The sequence below is a fragment of the Brassica napus genome, chromosome A3, assembly GCF_020379485.1.
Source record: "Brassica napus cultivar Da-Ae chromosome A3, Da-Ae, whole genome shotgun sequence".
Lineage (NCBI taxonomy): Eukaryota > Viridiplantae > Streptophyta > Magnoliopsida > Brassicales > Brassicaceae > Brassica > Brassica napus.
The window spans coordinates 24,822,165-24,838,744 of record NC_063436.1 but is presented as its reverse complement, the minus strand read 5'-3'; the positions used below and the strand labels follow the sequence as shown (position 1 = coordinate 24,838,744).

Genomic DNA, 16,580 nt, shown 5'->3' with positions numbered 1-16,580 from the left:
TGAAATAGACTATATCTTAAGCAGTATGGTAACCCATAAATATGTACACAAATATGTAAGTATCTTTTTCTTCGTATTCACCAACCGTGATTTTTCAATCTCATATCCGTCGCCTTCCTCAATTTCAAAATCCCATACTCTTTTTTCTACACTTTCCGCATGAGTTCTTGGAAGCTTTTTTCTTCACCAAGAAACTTCGCCGTGAATAAAAAATGGTTTCGCCGAGAAGATCCGAAAAGAACTCCGTTCGCCTTCCATATAATTTACTGTTAAAAGTTACCTTTAGAGTTATGTGTGAATATTAGGTGTCCACAATGTAGTTTTGAAATGATTAATTATTTACTATAAATTATTGTTTCAACCGGTTGTTTTAGATGTAGACAAGGATATAATTGTATTATTATATAAAATACACATTATATATTGACTATTTAGGGTTATTAGTCACCTAGTGAATTATTGTTTTTTTTCAAGTCATAGAGCGCAATTTCCCTTATTTGTTAGGGTCTCTTCTTTTTTGTAAACACAAGATCAAGCAGTGTTTGTACTTAGACCACGTAAATTATTATTCAGAGTACGTAACTGCCATGCTTATTCTAATAAGATTCAAAAAAGTTCTTAAAACAGCTTTTTTATCTCATTGCTTTTCATCGATGCAGTGTGCTGTAATGATTTAAAATTTAAAATTATGTATAAAAAACTAAACATCAGTCAGTACATTACGGTCTTTGCGATGGATATATACACTACAAGAAAACATCGGGATACTGAGGGAAAAAATCGTCGGTATGTCGTCGGAATAACGCTATTCCGAGGACATACCGACGAAAAAAGTCCTCGGAAATAACTCCTCGGAAATTCATAATTCCTCGGAATTCCGTCGGAATTTTCCGACGGAATTCCGAGGAAACAAAATTCCGAGGATACTCCGAGGACACGAAGTTCGTCGGAAGGTTCCTCGGAAAATACCGAGGGAATTCCGATGGCCCAATCCTCGGAAGTTTCGACGAAATATTCCTCGGAATGTTTATCGGAAAATACCGAGGAACATTTGTTCCTCGGACTTTTCCGAGAAACTCCTCTCCCTCGAAAATTCCGAGGGAGTGGAGTTTCTCGGAAAATTCCGAGGAACTTTTTCCCTCAGAAAATTCCGAGGAACTTAAAGTTCGTCGGAATTTGCCGAGGGAGAAAGTTCCTCGGAATTTTCCGAGGAACTCCATTCCCTCGGAATTTTGAAAAAAATTATTTTTTTTAAAATTTATTTTTTTAAAAAATTAATTTTATTTTTAAAAATTAAAATTTTTAAAATTTAAAATTAAAATTGAATAAAACATAAAATAAAACATAGTAGATAATATTCAAATTTAAATAAAACATTCAGAGTTTTTGGAAAAAAAAAAAACTACGGGTCTTGAATGTTCGGGAACGTCTCGTTCGGGTACATCCTCTTCATCATCTCCATCATCTGCTCGTTCAGCCTCTTCTGGGTCTCATAGCCCGCCTGTTGAGCTGCCATCTGAGTCTCCAACGCAGATATCCGATCATCCTTGTCCTTCAGCTGAGCCGTAAGAACTTCTGGATCAACATACGCATGTGGTGCAGAAGAAGGAGCAGCCGACCGGGAGCGACGACCCAAACCGACCAAACGTCCCTTTTTCTTTGGAACCGACTGAAATATAAATAACCAAGTTTAGATAATTTAAATTGATGATAAAATAAAAATCAAGAAATAATTAAATTGAACTTTTAAAAAAAAAAACTTACCGATTCAACGATTTCGTTGATTCGAACCCGAGACAAGTTGGTCGAGGCCGTCGAATCGTCATCATCGGTTTGAAGCTGAGACACTTCGTCATACACCTGAGTTTGGACCAGGTCGACCACGTCCCTCACAAGACCATCATCAATCTGGCCGGTCTTCTTGTTGGTATACGCCCTTTTCATAAGGGCGAGATCATCAACTGGGTGGCCTTCATTTTCTTCCGCCTTGAAAAAAAATAAATTAGACAAACATTAGAAATTTGAAAATGCAAAAAAATAAAATTCTGAAACTTAAATAATTGAAGAAAAAGCGGTTGAGCTTACCATGCGATCCGCCAGAGTGGCAATAGATTGAGCACCCAAGTTATGCTTGTAGATGCCCTTTCCTTTACGGTCGCTCCTGCGGTTGTTGGAGTTGGTGGAAGAAGTTTCTTTCGTCTCTTCTTTATCCCAATGCGCACACAACTCCTTCCAGACCGTGTCGTTCATCGACTTTGGGACCTTTTAATTTAAAAAAAAAAGTTTAATAATTTTAAAAATAGTTTAATAAATTAAAAATTGTTAATAAATTAAAAACTACCTTGTTTACTTCCCACTTCTTCTTCCACTCGTACATCTGCTTCCCATAGTTGTCCATAACTTTATGGACAAAATGGTGATAGATAGAGAGCGTATCATCGGCATTCCAGTTGAATTCTTGCTGAAATAGTTTAAAAATAGTTTTTAAGCACAAAAATATAATAGTTTAATAATTACAAAAATCGTCGTTTTAATAAATAAAAAATAGTTTAATAATTAAAAAAATAATTTAATAATTACCAAAATAAGTTTTAATAATATTTAAAATGTCTAATAAATATAGAAATTAGTTTAATAATTACAAAAATAAGTTTTAATAATATTTAAAATGTCTAATAAATATAGAAAATAGTTTAATAATTACAAAAAATAGTTTTAATAATATAAAAAATATAATTTAAAAATTAGAATACTTACCGCAAACTGCTGAAACCACAGATGCTGCTTCTCGACAGGGAAGTGAGTGAAAGTCGGATGTCCGCTGTCGAGGGCCGAGTACATCATACGGTTGATCCATGCGCTGATCCCATTCCCGGATCGGTTGAACCTAATAAAAAAAAATTATTAATAAAAAAATAGTTTAAATAAAAAATAGTTTAAAAAATAAAAGTTTAAATTACCATGTTTGACCATGTCCATGTGGATACTCAGTGAGATAGGGAAGATGGTCACGACCGGGCTGTCGAACCAACTCCGCAACCCTCATCACTCCCAGAGGACCGGGTGCAGCAGCGGGACCAGGAGCGGGTGCAGCAGCGGGAGCGGGAGCAGCAGGAGCGAGTAATGGAGAGGGAGATGTATGGTATGAGCTGTGGGGCGAAACGGAATCCTGAACATGGCTGGAAGAACCCCGAGACTGGCTCCCCATACCACCCCGGCTACGACGCTGGCGAGGCCGGATCTGATCATCATTAGACCTGTAAATTAAAAAAAAACATATTTAAAAATTAGTTCTAATAATTTTAATTAAAAAAAACAGTTTAAATAAAAAAAGTTTTAATAAATAAAAAATAGTTTAAAAATTTAAAAATAGTTTAAATAAATCCCAAAAACATAATAATTACGAAAAATAGTTTTAAAAATGTTTAAAATGTTAAATAATTACAAAAATAGTTTTCATAATATTAAAAATGTTTAATAAATATAGAAATTTATATTTTACATATAAAATAAATAAAATGTTTTTAAATATTATATAAATGATTTTTAATCTTAAAAAAGTTTTATAGATTTAAAAAATGTTTAATAAATATATAAATGAATTTAAAATGCAAAAAATAGATTTTATATACAAAAAACGTTTTCAATATATATATATAATTTCAAATTCGATTTTTATAACCACAAAATTAATAAAAACTCTAAAAAAAAAATTCAAATCAAGTGAAATACATAATCAAACTCGATTTTACACAAATCTACCATTCACCCTAACAAAATCTATAAATCTCATTCCAAAATCATCAAATCTACTTAAAAACCATACAAATCTAACCTAAAAGAGTGGGATAGGGTTCTTACATGATTATGGGGGAGGATTAGGGGAGATTCGCCGGAAAAACGCGAGAGAGAACGGTGGAGTCGCCGGAAATCGCGAGAGGAGAGGCTCAGCGGCGCGGAGAGAAAGAGAGAAATGGGGAAGAAGATCGGGCTCGCCCTAATATTATGAGGCGTCCGACGGAAACTATCCGTCGGAATTTCCTCGGAAATATTTAATATTTCCGTCGGAATTTCCTCGGAATTCTTTGATTCAATTTTCCCGAAATATTTGGCGGCTTGGTTTACCCGGTTAAATGAAAATATTCCGACGAACAATGATTCCTCGGAATACCCTCGGTAATCTCCGAGGAATTTCTGAGGAACCAGGGTTTGGGGTTTTAAACATCGATTATTTTCGCCGTATTTCATTTCTTATACAATTATAATGCATACCATTGAGGATTCTTTGTATAGATGATCATAAACCATGAAATAACACAATTTCAAAAATAATTGTAAGTATTCCCTTTACCATTTATTAAAGTGTATAAGTGTTTCTCTTATGTTGTGTGGTTTTCGTTCATGCAATCGTAAAAGTGTTTGTTATTGGATAAAACACCAAAGTTCATAGTTCCAAACATCATAATCTGGTTATGACACTTAATGAAGGTTATATACGTGTTATTCAATCCGTAAAACGTTGTTTTCGATTTAAAACCCCCAGTTCCTCGGAATTTCCTCGGAATATACCGAGGAGATTCCGAGGAAATCCTTATGTTCGTCAGCATTTCCTCGGAATATACCGAGGAGATTCCGAGGAAAAAGAATCTATAATCAAATCCCCATCTCCTCGGAATTTCCTCGGAATTTTCCGAGGAAATGCCGACGAACATAAAGAGTTCCTCGGAATTTCCTCGGAATTTTCCGAGGGAATTCCGAGGAACTTGGGGTTTTCAATCGAGAAGATCTATTCCGAGGAAATTCCGAGGAAAACCTATCTGTCCTCGGAATTTCCTCGGAATTTTCCTTAAAAAAAAAAAAAAAAAAGGTCGACGCTAGTCTGTTTCCGAGTCGTCATCACCAGATGAATCTGAATCTGGATCTTGGTGAAACTCTCCAATCACTGGTTCATCATCTACGTGAACGGCGGCTTCTTCTCCGAAGTCAGTTAAATCGACTACAAGGCCAACTCCACCTAAATCTTCTGCTGCACTTAAGTTGCCGGATGTGCTTGGTTGTAGTGGGTCTTCCAGCTCAGAACTTCCCTGAACTCGGCCTCTCGGGTTGAGTCTTGTAACAGTAACCCATGGATCATCTCTGTTCCTTACCCGGGGGTACTTGATATAACAAACCTGATCGGCCTGAGAAGCAAGAATGAAAGGATCATAATATTGCAGCTTCCGTCTTGAATTTACTGATGTAACACCAAATGCATCTGTTCTCACACCTCGATCTGGAGTGTTGTCGTGCCAGTCACAATAGAAAACAGTACAGCGCAATCCAACCATGCCCAAATACTTGATTTCTAAAATCTCATTTATGTGTCCGTAGTATACATCATCTCCTGATGCAGAACAAACACCAGCATCGTAAGTCGTACTCGAACGTCTCCTCTTCTGAGTTGTGAATGCATATCCTCGAGTACAAAATCTCGGATATGACTTCACAACAAAGTTTGGTCCAACGACCATCTCGCGTATCCAATCGTCAAATGTTTCGCCTCTGGCCAAACCATCACTCACATAAGTAAACATCCATCCACCAAATTCTCTCTGCTTCATTTCTTCTAGTTCGTCCTCTGTGGCGTATCTATATTCTAACCGCTTTTCTGCCATGAAAATCCTTTCATATTGAAGAACATCTTCGCAGTTGGTGAGTAAATATGTTTGCAAATGACTGCGCTCCTGATCAGTAAGTCGACGGTCCTTTGGTTTTCCGCTAAGTCGTCCAACGTCTGTGAAAATGTCTGGAACCTTCCAATGATATGTTGCCCGTTCGCCTCTATCATCATGCCGAGCAGGTCTTCTGTTTTTGGTCTGAACTTCTGCTGGAAAGTAGTACTCGGCAAAGTTTGAAGTTTCTTCATTGATCATCTGTGCGACTATAGACCCTTCCACCCTACTTAAATTTTTCACCATCTTCTTCAAATGGAACATATACCGCTCATACAGATACATCCATCTATACTGCACAGGACCACCAAGTTCCAATTCTCTTACCAGGTGAATAACAAGATGCTCCATAACATCAAAAAATGAGGGAGGAAATATCTTCTCAAGGTTGCACTGAATCACAGCTATGTTAGTCTTCAAATTTTCAATACCTTCAAGAGTCACTGATCTTGTGCATAAATCGCGGAAGAAACCACTTATCCCTGCAATTGCTTCATGAACATTTCGTGGTAATAGTTCCTTGAAGGCAAACGGAAGGAGACGCTGCATCATTACATGGCAATCATGGCTTTTCAAGCCAGTAAACTTTCCTTCCTTTCTGTCGATACAGTTACGCAAATTAGATGCGTAACCGTCTGGAAATTCCACATCGTTTGAAATCCAATCAAAGAACGCATCCTTTCCCGCTGCATCAAGTCGGTATATGGGAAAAGGAGCCCTACCACTCTCATCAACATGAAGTTCTGAACGAGCACATATATCGACTAAATCCAGTCTTGACTTCAAATTATCCTTTGTTTTACCTTGAACATTAAGGATCGTGTTCATGAGATTGTCAAAAAAGTTCTTCTCGATATGCATGACATCTAAATTATGCCTTAGTAGATGATCCTCCCAGTATGGCAGATCCCAAAAAATACTTTTTTTGTGCCAGTTATGTAGGTTTCCAACACCATCTACCGGAAAATGCTCATGTCCACCGACGTCTGGCGTCCTTTCTGCACCAAAATCTCTAAGTTGTGTCTTCAAATCTTTCCCACGAATTTCCGGAGGTGGACTGTCAAACACCCTCTTGTTCTTCGTAAACAAATTCCTACTTCTACGATATGGATGATCTGGTGGTAGAAATCTCCTGTGACAGTCAAACCAACACGTTTTCCTTCCGTGTTTTAGTTGGAAAGCATCAGTGTTATCTTGACAATATGGACATGATAGCCTTCCATGCGTTGTCCATCCAGATAACATACCATATGCTGGAAAATCACTTATTGTCCACATTAGTACTGCCCGCATTTGAAAGTTTTCTTTATACGAAACATCGTATGTTTCAGCACCTTGAGTCCATAGTTGTTGCAACTCATATATTAGTGGCTGAAGAAACACATCAAGTGATCTCTTAGGATGCTCTGGTCCGGGAACGAGAATCGAGAGAAACAAAAACTCTCGTCGCAAGCACAAGTTTGGGGGTAGGTTGTATGGTGTAAGAATGACTGGCCATAGAGAATACTGTCTTCCACTCTTGCCAAACGGGCTGAAACCATCAGTACATAATCCAAGGTAGACATTTCTTCTCTCATACGCAAAGTCGGGATACTTTGATTGGAAATGCTTCCACGCTTTTGCATCTGAAGGATGTCTGATCTCACCATCTGTTGAGTGCTCCGCATGCCATCTCATTGGTTGCGCTGTGCGTTCAGACAGATACAGCCTCTGCAACCTTTCCGTCAAAGGCAAATACCACATCCTTTTATATGGTACTGGAACTCTTCCACTCGTATCTTTATAACGAGGCTTCCCACAAAATTTGCATGAAACCCGCTGTTCATCCGCCCTCCAATAAATCATGCAGTTGTCTCTGCATACATCTATTACCTGATACGATAAACCAAGACCAGCTACGAGTTTCTGAACCTCGTAGTATGAGCCAGGAGCTACATTATCTTCGGGTAGAATACCTTTTACATAATCAGCAATCGCATCCACACAGTCTTCAGCCAAATTATAATCCGTCTTAATGCCCATCAATCTTGTAGCAGATGATAAAGCTGAATGACCATCTCTGCAACCTTCGTACAATGGTTGCTTTCCAGCATCCAACATATCATAAAATCTCCTAGCTTCGGCATTGGGTAAATCTTCCCCTCTAAAATGATCATTTACCATCTGCTCAGTACCTACACCGTAATCTACATCCGTTCTAATTGGATCTTCTAATCTAACCGCTGGCTGAGGTTCGCTAGTACTACCAAGTTCATAATCAGTTTCTCCATGATGATACCAAATTTTGTAACTTCGTGTAAACCCACTCAAATATAAATGAGTCCAAACATCCCATTCTTTAATAACTTTTTTATTTTTACAATTAGAGCAAGGACATCTTAACATACCTGTTTTTGCTTCCGGTTGTCGGTGAACTAACCCCATGAATTCGGTTATACCTTGTTGGTATTCTTCCGTAAGCAATCTCGTGTTCGGATCCAAATGAGGTCGATCGATCCAAGAACGAAAATAATTTGAAGAAGACATGTTTTTTATGAATCAAATTCGTGTGTAAAGAAAGTGAGAGGGAGGATGAAGATATGGTGTGAATGAAGAGGAAGAGGGGTGCTTGTATTTATAGTTGAAATCCTGCCGACGGTCCGAGGAAATTCCGACGGAATTCCGATGCAAACGGCTAGTTCGTCGGAATTTCCTCGGAATTTTTAAAATCCCCCCAACGGCTCTCCAACGGCTCTCTAACGTCTATAATATTTCCTCGGAATTCATCGGTTTTTTCCGAGGAATACTAGTTTCCTCGGTATTCCGTCGGAATATTCCGACGAAATGAATTTTCCTCGGAATTCCGTCGGAATTTTCCGACGGAATTCCGAGGAAGCAAAATTTTGTGTTTCCTCGGAATTGCCTCGGAAATGCCTCGGTATATTCCGAGGAATTCATTTTCCGTCGGAACGTCCGTCAGAATACCGCTGTTTTCTTGTAGTGATAAACCTATGGATCACAGATCAGGTTGTGTCAAGTTACTTAAAGCTAAGTTTCAAAAAAATGTTACTTAAAGCTACGTCACCTCGGCAAGAAGAGGCATGTAATTAAACTTTTGCGCTATCCATTTTAATACTTCAACTAATTATTTAATCCATTTTAATACACAATATTTTTAAACAGTGCTCTTTTTTTAATATCCAAATTGTGCTTATTTTAATCACAAATATTAATTAGTTTTAAATAAAATTTAAAAAATCTCTAAAATTCAAAAAAAAAATCTTAAAATTCTAGTTTTATTTTAATTCTTAGAAATAAAAATAACTAAATTGTGTACAATCTTAAATTTTTAATAACATTTTTAAGTTTTAAATATCAAATTTTTTTTTTGGAAATATAAAATAAATTTATTTATTTTTCCATCAAAATTTAGTTTTCTAAATTCAAAAAAAATTCCATCATTTAGTTACTTTAATTCTTTTAACTTCAAATAAAAGTAGAAATTTTAAAGATTTTTTTTAATTTTGTTTGAAACTTATTAATATTTTGATTATAATAAACAAAGTTTGGGTATTAAAATTACATTCTTTTAGAATTTTGTGTATTAAACTAGCAAAATAATTAGTAAAGATATTAAAGTGGATAGCGAAAAAAGTTAGGTTTGAAAAGTTTGACGAAATTTAGTTGGGATATTTTTATGGAACTTTTCCATTCTTTTTCTCACTCAAATATTCTGGTCTCAAGCAGTTAAAGGCACCCGCAATGGTTGAAACTTTACGCAATTAATTCTCAAACAAAAAAATTAATATTAGAAAAAGATAAGCCAATAAATAATAGGCAAAAAGCAATGTCCCTCGTAACTTTGAACAAGGTCTCCTCGTTCAGAGATGTTCTCTTGTCTCTCTCAACCGTTTCTTTGCTTTTTTTTTATTTTTTGAATTATTTTAATTTATAAGAATCCCATTTAGAGCTTCATCAATGATGATGGCCTAAGAACAACATTATCGATAAATATGGTGAGGAGTTTTAAAAGAAAAAAATATATTAATATTTTAATTGTTACAATTCTATAAATATTAGGTGACCGTTGTTGCTTTAAGTTTCAATCGGTTCTAAATCTCCTTAGTTTAAGAAGTTTTACTCCTTTACTTTAATATCTTTACGATTTTATCTCTTTTTTTAAAGTTAAGAATTTAAAAAAAAAACAGCGTCGGAGCTGCATCAAGAGTTTAAGCACGTGTGGTTCAGTAGCGGATGTAGGAACACTGGAACAGTCGGGGGCACATGATCATTTCCATTATGATTAATTTTAGAGTTGAAGGCATTTCATAGGCTTTACAATAATTACGTAAGGAAAATTGAAAATCAGTCGGGAGCACATGCCTCCGTAAACTTGCCTTTGCATCCGCCCCTGGTGTGGTTAGAAAGTGATTAATTACTTAACGTTATCAATAAAGAAGGTATCGAGATATAGGATGTACCACTCTATTGGATGTATCAACATTTGCATTTCATCAATGAAATAGATGTTACAAAAACATTAAAAAAACTTGTTTTTTTTATCAAATCCAAGGTAACATGATCATAAAATGAAAGTAGTACTAGTACATCAGTCAAATTGATCTAATACAAACTCATATATAATTCAGGATTATGGATCAACTCCAAAAGTACTTATATTATTAGAGCTCTGATTGGTAAACTATTAGAGTAAAGTGGAGTAAAATGGTGAAACCAAAAAGTAAAAGCAAAATTATATGGATCTCACTTAATGGGCGATATATTTTCCACCTCTTATTAGTGGAGAAAAGAGCTGCGCCAAAAAAAAAAACTAAAACACACGACAACAAAAAAAGTTTTACTCTAGATATAATAATGGGTCCAGCATAAATAGTTTTACTCCGTTTTACGCTGATGTGTTTACCGATCAGACACTAGGTTAAACTGCGTCGATGTATGAATGATTTTGTACGTCGGCAGAGATTTTTAATCATATAATCGTGAAAAGAATAAGCAAAAATGAATCTATACAATTCCAGAGAGTTCTCGAGTGTGTTGTTTTCTTTCCTACAAATTTTATAAGATAACTTTTAATATTAATTGTCAACGTACCCATCAGCTCTATTATTGATCAAATCCCAATATATAATGGACAAAAAAAATTATTCAATAAAAAAAAACTTGTAATCAGATCAATAGGTAAATGCAAGACGTACCTAAATAATGTATAATTTGCATGAAGTCTTACGCAAGTCCCTTAAGTGGCAACATCAACTGCACAACTATTACGATTTCGTATCAAATTTTATCGTTTTCTGTATATGGACAAATGGACCTTTTGTTCATTGTCTGGTGACTATGCTCCTTTCAACTGCTTAGGGTTCAAAGGCTTTTGTTTATATATGTATGAATCAAAAAAACTTTGAATGATGAACAAAATAAATGAATCTATATGAGAACAATATATTTTATTGATTTATCATCTTTCATATTTTATTTGAAGAATTATTTGATAAACAATGTATATGTGTGGCTCGCTAAGCACCACTAAATCAATGTATTGCAAAATGCAAATTATATCGACAACCAAAATAATAAAAACTAAACATTTAGTATATATTTTCAAATAATCAGATCAAATTGTTAATTGCGATTTTTGTTGCATACAATTTTATGGAATCATACGGACCGCTAGATCATACTAAATAATCAGATCAAATTGTTAATTGCGATTTTTGTTGCATACAATATTATGGAATCATAAGGACCGCTAGATCATACATGTATCATGTGTATATAAATAATCAGTTAATTAATTTGTCAAAAACGTTAATCAACTATTGAGATTTGGTCAACTATATATACACGTGGGCTTCTCGTTGTGGCAAATGATACACCATGCGCAAGGAATTGAGGAAAGCCCTAGCTAGCTTTCGACAGATTATAGCCTAATATAGCATTAACACCTAATTACCTTATTCTTAGTTTTTAATTTAGATTTGACTCAATTAATAATTGGTTGAACGGCATAATTTCGCACCTTGTAAGTTTGTAACGATTTCGTTTGTCGTTGGACCCGATAGATTCTTCAATCTCAAGCACCGAGACATAAGTTATGTCACATAACCCTAATATTACGGATCATTAATGTTATTTAATTAAGCTTCTTTAAATAGTCGCTAAAACAGATTAATAAGACCTCCGGAAGAAATGGTTATATAAGTAACTTTTAGCATGCATGAAGTTCCTAATAATTTGGATTCATAAGAATAAGACGATTAATAAGATTTAGTTTAATGATGCTTACATTAGATTTAGTACGCAGTGGAGTCTAACTATAATCAAATAATATTGATTTGAAAGTGATACGTGTATTTTTCTGAATGCCAGTTAATTAATTATTCACAAATCTATTGCTATTCACAATTATTTGAAGTTCCTATAGTACGCAGTGGAGTCTATAGGTTCTTAACTTAAAACGGTTCGATAATCCACACTGCGGTGTAGATCTCTGCCACAAGAAGACGTATTCAATGACTCTAGTTTAAATGAATGAATGATGTCAAAATATATTAGTTGCACACAAAAAGGAACAATTTCTCCGAATATTTTATGATCTCAGTATCTATACTATTTTTGCGAAGTAAATTTTTGGAAACAAGCTCTCACGTTAAAAGTTAGAGTGTTTAATATCGTTTATACCCTTAATGAAAAAAATGTATAACTAAATTAAAAAATAAAAACGAAATTTTAATTTATTTGAGTAGATAATTTTAAGTATTTTAGTAAAAATTAAAAAAAATAAATTATATAATTAAATATTAATCAAATAGATTTTTTACTAAAATTATGAATATAGTGTACAAATAACAAGTCTTTAATATCGTTAAAAGTTAGAGTAGTTAATATCGTTTATACCCTTAATGAATAAAATGTATAACTATTAAAAATTAAAAACGAAATTTTAATTTATTTGATTAGATAATTGATTAAAAGTTAAGTGTAACGTATATATTTTTGTTATTACACGTTTTTGTTATTGTCGTTTACTTTTTAAACAAAAAGTGGAAAATATAGTCCAGAGAATAAAAAACAGGATAGGAGTTGAAACTGAGAGGGAGAAACGAACTGGCGTCTTCATGTTGGCGACAGGTAATAAGAAAGCTTCTCCCAAAGCTTGGAGAGCGACGCTCTTTCCACAATCCTCAACCCATTGATTGTGTTACTTTAATTATCAAAACTTTTTTTAATCATGGGTAAACTATCATTATTATTATTTAAAAAATCATCAGTTGAGCTACAAAGGACCATTGGTTATTATGCAGAAATCTTCAGTGCTACTGAAAACTGAGACGAAATTAATATTACATATTGTGATTTCATACTAGGAATGATTACGAACTTCGACTCCAAATTTTCTGGTATTCAAAAAAAAATTATTACTACTAGTTTATCTACTTGATAGTTGATACAGACTACAGTAATCTGTAATACCATATTTAAGCGTTAAAAAGGGGTGAACCAACTATATATTTCCTTGTGTTGCATATTAATTTACAATAGTATTACAATTTTCGTTTTTACAGTAACCAATATAGTAATACCAATACTTATGCGAAAACTACGATAACTACATCATGTTAATTAGTCGTCCCCTCTTTAGGAACGAGATTTGAATATTTAAGCGTATTTCTTTTACAAGTGAATTTTTACATGTGAGTATGATGTTTACATTAAACATGGGTACGTCGATTCTTATATGCTAGAGCTAGATAATTTTATAAATTTTCGTTACGTTTTTTTCATTACTTCCTTGATGTTGTAACCATTTTAAGGATTATCGATGATTTGACCCAAAAAGAATTATCAATGATTATTGCTGAGAAATTGATGAGAATAAAGGTTACTCTTGTTTTACTTTGGAAATGATCTTAGGTTGTTTAACTCATGTCATATATATGTTTCATGATCATGATGAATATTTTTTTTGCTAAATTACGATCATGCTGAATAGGACTAACAAAACTGCATTTTTCAACGTTACAGCTACTTTTAAGAGTTATCAAAGTTTCGATAGAGCAAGAAAGCTTATTATAGGCTTATTAAGATACTTTTATTAATTTTTAAGAAAATGTTGATCACCGCTCCAGCAAATGTTTAGTAAATTCAACAGTACTCACGAGGAAACAATGACACAACCTGTTTCAAGAAGTATCTTTCACTATCCTGTTTTTTAGCAAAAAATTAACATGGTCGGTGGTGTTCTCTTGAGTTTGAGTTTGAGTTTGTAAATAGTGCTTTACTGCTTTAGAAAATATAGAGCATTTGTAATTATAAGTGTACAACGAAACACCGTGTTTTATTTATTTTAATTTGTGTATATGCTTTGTATCTTTTAAGTATGTGTTTTGCAAATGGTATCCCTTTAAAAAAAAGTATGTGTTCTGCATCTGTGCGGTTAGTTATAAACGTCCTGTTCAATTTTTTAGTTAATATGTAAGCATAAAAACAGACTCAAACTCCAAAAGGAAATCATCAAGCCAATAATAGGCATGTACATAATAAACAGATACCATGGTATAAGTATAAACACAACATCTATTCGATTTTTAAGAAAAAAAAACTAAAGGGACACGTATACTAATTGTGAAACCGAGGACGGCACCGAACCATATTGACTTCCCCTCTTCTTCAATGCCTATATATACTTCGTACTTTCCTTTACGTACCATATGACCTTTACTTCTCTCTTTCTCATAATTTCCTTTAAACTCTCAGATTAGCTCACAATTGACAAAAGCAGATTTACCAACTTCTTGTGATTAATCATTAATCATCAAAAACATCAAATGGGGCGATCACCTTGTTGCGAGAAGAACGGACTCAAGAAAGGGCCATGGACTTCAGAGGAAGACCAGAAGCTTATCGAGTATATCCAGAAACATGGATATGGTAACTGGAGAACCCTCCCCAAAAATGCTGGTATGTCTCTTAATCTGAACTTTAAATCATGTTTTAGTAATAATTTTGTTTCATTTTTAATCGTTTTGTTTCATCTCTTATTTATCAGGTTTGCAGAGATGTGGCAAGAGTTGCCGATTAAGGTGGACTAACTATCTCCGACCAGATATAAAGCGAGGAAGATTCTCCTTCGAAGAAGAAGAAACAATTATTAAGCTTCATAGTTTCTTAGGAAACAAGTGAGTTTAACTATGTCTTTTCTTTATTCTACCAAAAAAACTTATTTTTCTCAGGCAATATTTACTTTGAAGTTTGAACTAGTTTAAGATTCTTATGTCTATTTTTATTATATTAATTTTTATAGATGGTCTGCGATTGCTGCGCGTTTGCCCGGAAGAACTGATAACGAGGTCAAAAACTTTTGGAACACACATATAAGAAAGAAGCTACTTAGAATGGGGATTGATCCAGTGACTCACAGTCCACGACTCGATCTCCTTGACATCTCAACCATCTTAGCGTCATCTCTATCCAATTCCTCTTTACATCACGTGAACATATCAACACTCATGATGGATGCTCATCGTCAGCAGCAACAATATCCATTGGTTAACCCCGAAATACTCAAGTTCGCTACCTCTCTCTCCTCTCAAAACCAAAACCAAAACTACATGGTGGATCATGACTCAAGCACCCACGACCACGAGAACCATACGCTTTATCGTCATGACGTTAACCAAACCGGAGTAAATCAATATCAAACCGACCATCAAGAGCTCCAGTCTTGCTTGCCGCCATTCCCCAATGAATATCAGTTTAATGACATGGACCATCAGTTCAATGGTTTCGGAGAACATACTTTCGCTTCAACCTCGAATGCGTCGGTCCAAGATTGCAATATTCCAACATTTAACGATTATGAAAGCTCTAGTTTTGTATTAGATCCTTCTCATTCAGATCAGAGTTTCAACTTCGCTAATTCGGTCTTGAATACACCATCCTCGAGCCCCACTACGTTAAACTCAGGCTCCACAACTTACATCGATAGTAGCAGTTGCAGCACTGAGGATGAAATGGAAAGCTATTGCAATAATCTCATGAAGTTTGATATTCCAGATGTTTTGGGCATTAGTGGTGTTATCATATAAATTCAAGAAACAAAATAAATTCATTGTTGGATCGTTTTTTATTTTTCTTTTAAAATTTTAAGACTTGTTTTTGTGTATTTGCATTTTTTTACATGTAAAATATCATTTGTTTTCTTGTTTTTACTTAGGGATTATATTACTACTATTTTTAGTAATGGAGTTTTCATTATTGATATCCAGTTTATATTTAAATATTTATATTTGGCCGGCTTTACTTTTACATATGTATAGTCTCCTCTCAAGATTATATATGATTCAATGATGTATAATTGATATGAGATGCTAAAATTTCCTGATATAGACATGAAATAAATATTTTAATAATTACATTATTGACTTATGTCATGTTCCCCAAAAGGTACTAATGGGAACGTATGAGCCAAACAAACTTGTAGGTCCAAATAATTCACCATATAACCTGTATATTATATACGTATTTCATTTTTATGATCACAAGATCAACCACATGCATCCCAGCAAAACCTAAAGTATTATTTCAAATTAATTATTAATTTTTTTTTTGTCAACCAAATTAATTATTAATTATTAAGTCAAAAAAAATTAATGATTAATTACATTTACACTGGTATTTCTTTTATATCATCTGTACAACTGCCAGACAATGAGTAATTGAAAAGACTACAAGACGCAAGACAAGCCTGAAAAGACTCTAGAGTGATATTTACTAGAAAAGACAAATATAACTATAGAAGCTTCAGTTCCATTAACTTCTGCACTTGTTTTTCTCAAAAGAACTATAGAAACTAAACTACTATACGTG

General features: G+C 34.2%; 1 protein-coding gene across 1 annotated transcript; it reads left to right on the top strand.

The window, feature by feature from the left end:
- The first annotated feature begins 14,153 nt into the window (after positions 1-14,153).
- On the top strand, positions 14,154-15,999 carry LOC106420922 (transcription factor MYB102). The gene is made up of 3 exons (XM_013861766.3): positions 14,154-14,672; positions 14,761-14,890; positions 15,016-15,999. The coding sequence occupies exons 1-3, from the start codon at positions 14,540-14,542 to the stop codon at positions 15,797-15,799; spliced, it is 1,047 nt and encodes a 348-aa protein (XP_013717220.3). The 5' UTR covers positions 14,154-14,539; the 3' UTR covers positions 15,800-15,999.
- The last annotated feature ends 581 nt before the right edge of the window (positions 16,000-16,580 follow it).